Source organism: Penaeus monodon, chromosome 15 (genome assembly GCF_015228065.2).
Source record: "Penaeus monodon isolate SGIC_2016 chromosome 15, NSTDA_Pmon_1, whole genome shotgun sequence".
Taxonomy (NCBI): domain Eukaryota; kingdom Metazoa; phylum Arthropoda; class Malacostraca; order Decapoda; family Penaeidae; genus Penaeus; species Penaeus monodon.
This window is the reverse complement of record NC_051400.1, coordinates 12,543,108-12,543,391: the sequence shown is the minus strand read 5'-3', so window position 1 is coordinate 12,543,391 and position 284 is coordinate 12,543,108. Positions and strand designations below refer to the sequence as shown.

The window sequence follows — 284 nt, the reverse complement described above, 5'->3', positions numbered from 1 at the left end:
GCAGTCTGAAACACCTGCAGATTCGATGCAGTTCGTGCTGGCTTTAGAACACAAACAATTGTTACAGGAATATCACAGAGGCAAGTCCTACTGGAAATTCCGGAGATAGCATAGCCACTGTAAAAATGTGAGTTTTGGATTTCATCAGTTATTAAAAGTGTTTCTGCTTTGTATATGTGGCTTCAGCGTGAATCCGTAACCGACCATTCTTTAGATTTTAAACTTTGCACATTGTTTCGGGTGGTGTAATTGGTCCGTTTCAGTAAAATAATCCAATAGGAATT

At 39.1% G+C, this 284-nt stretch overlaps 1 protein-coding gene across 1 annotated transcript in view; it reads left to right on the top strand.

The window, feature by feature from the left end:
• The window catches only part of LOC119582221 (lactosylceramide 4-alpha-galactosyltransferase-like), a 32,876-nt gene continuing 32,592 nt past the window's right edge, over positions 1 to 284 (top strand). The window contains 1 exon segment of the mRNA XM_037930452.1: positions 1 to 127. Within this exon segment, the coding sequence (XP_037786380.1) occupies positions 126 to 127 (2 nt within the window). The 5' untranslated portion in view covers positions 1 to 125.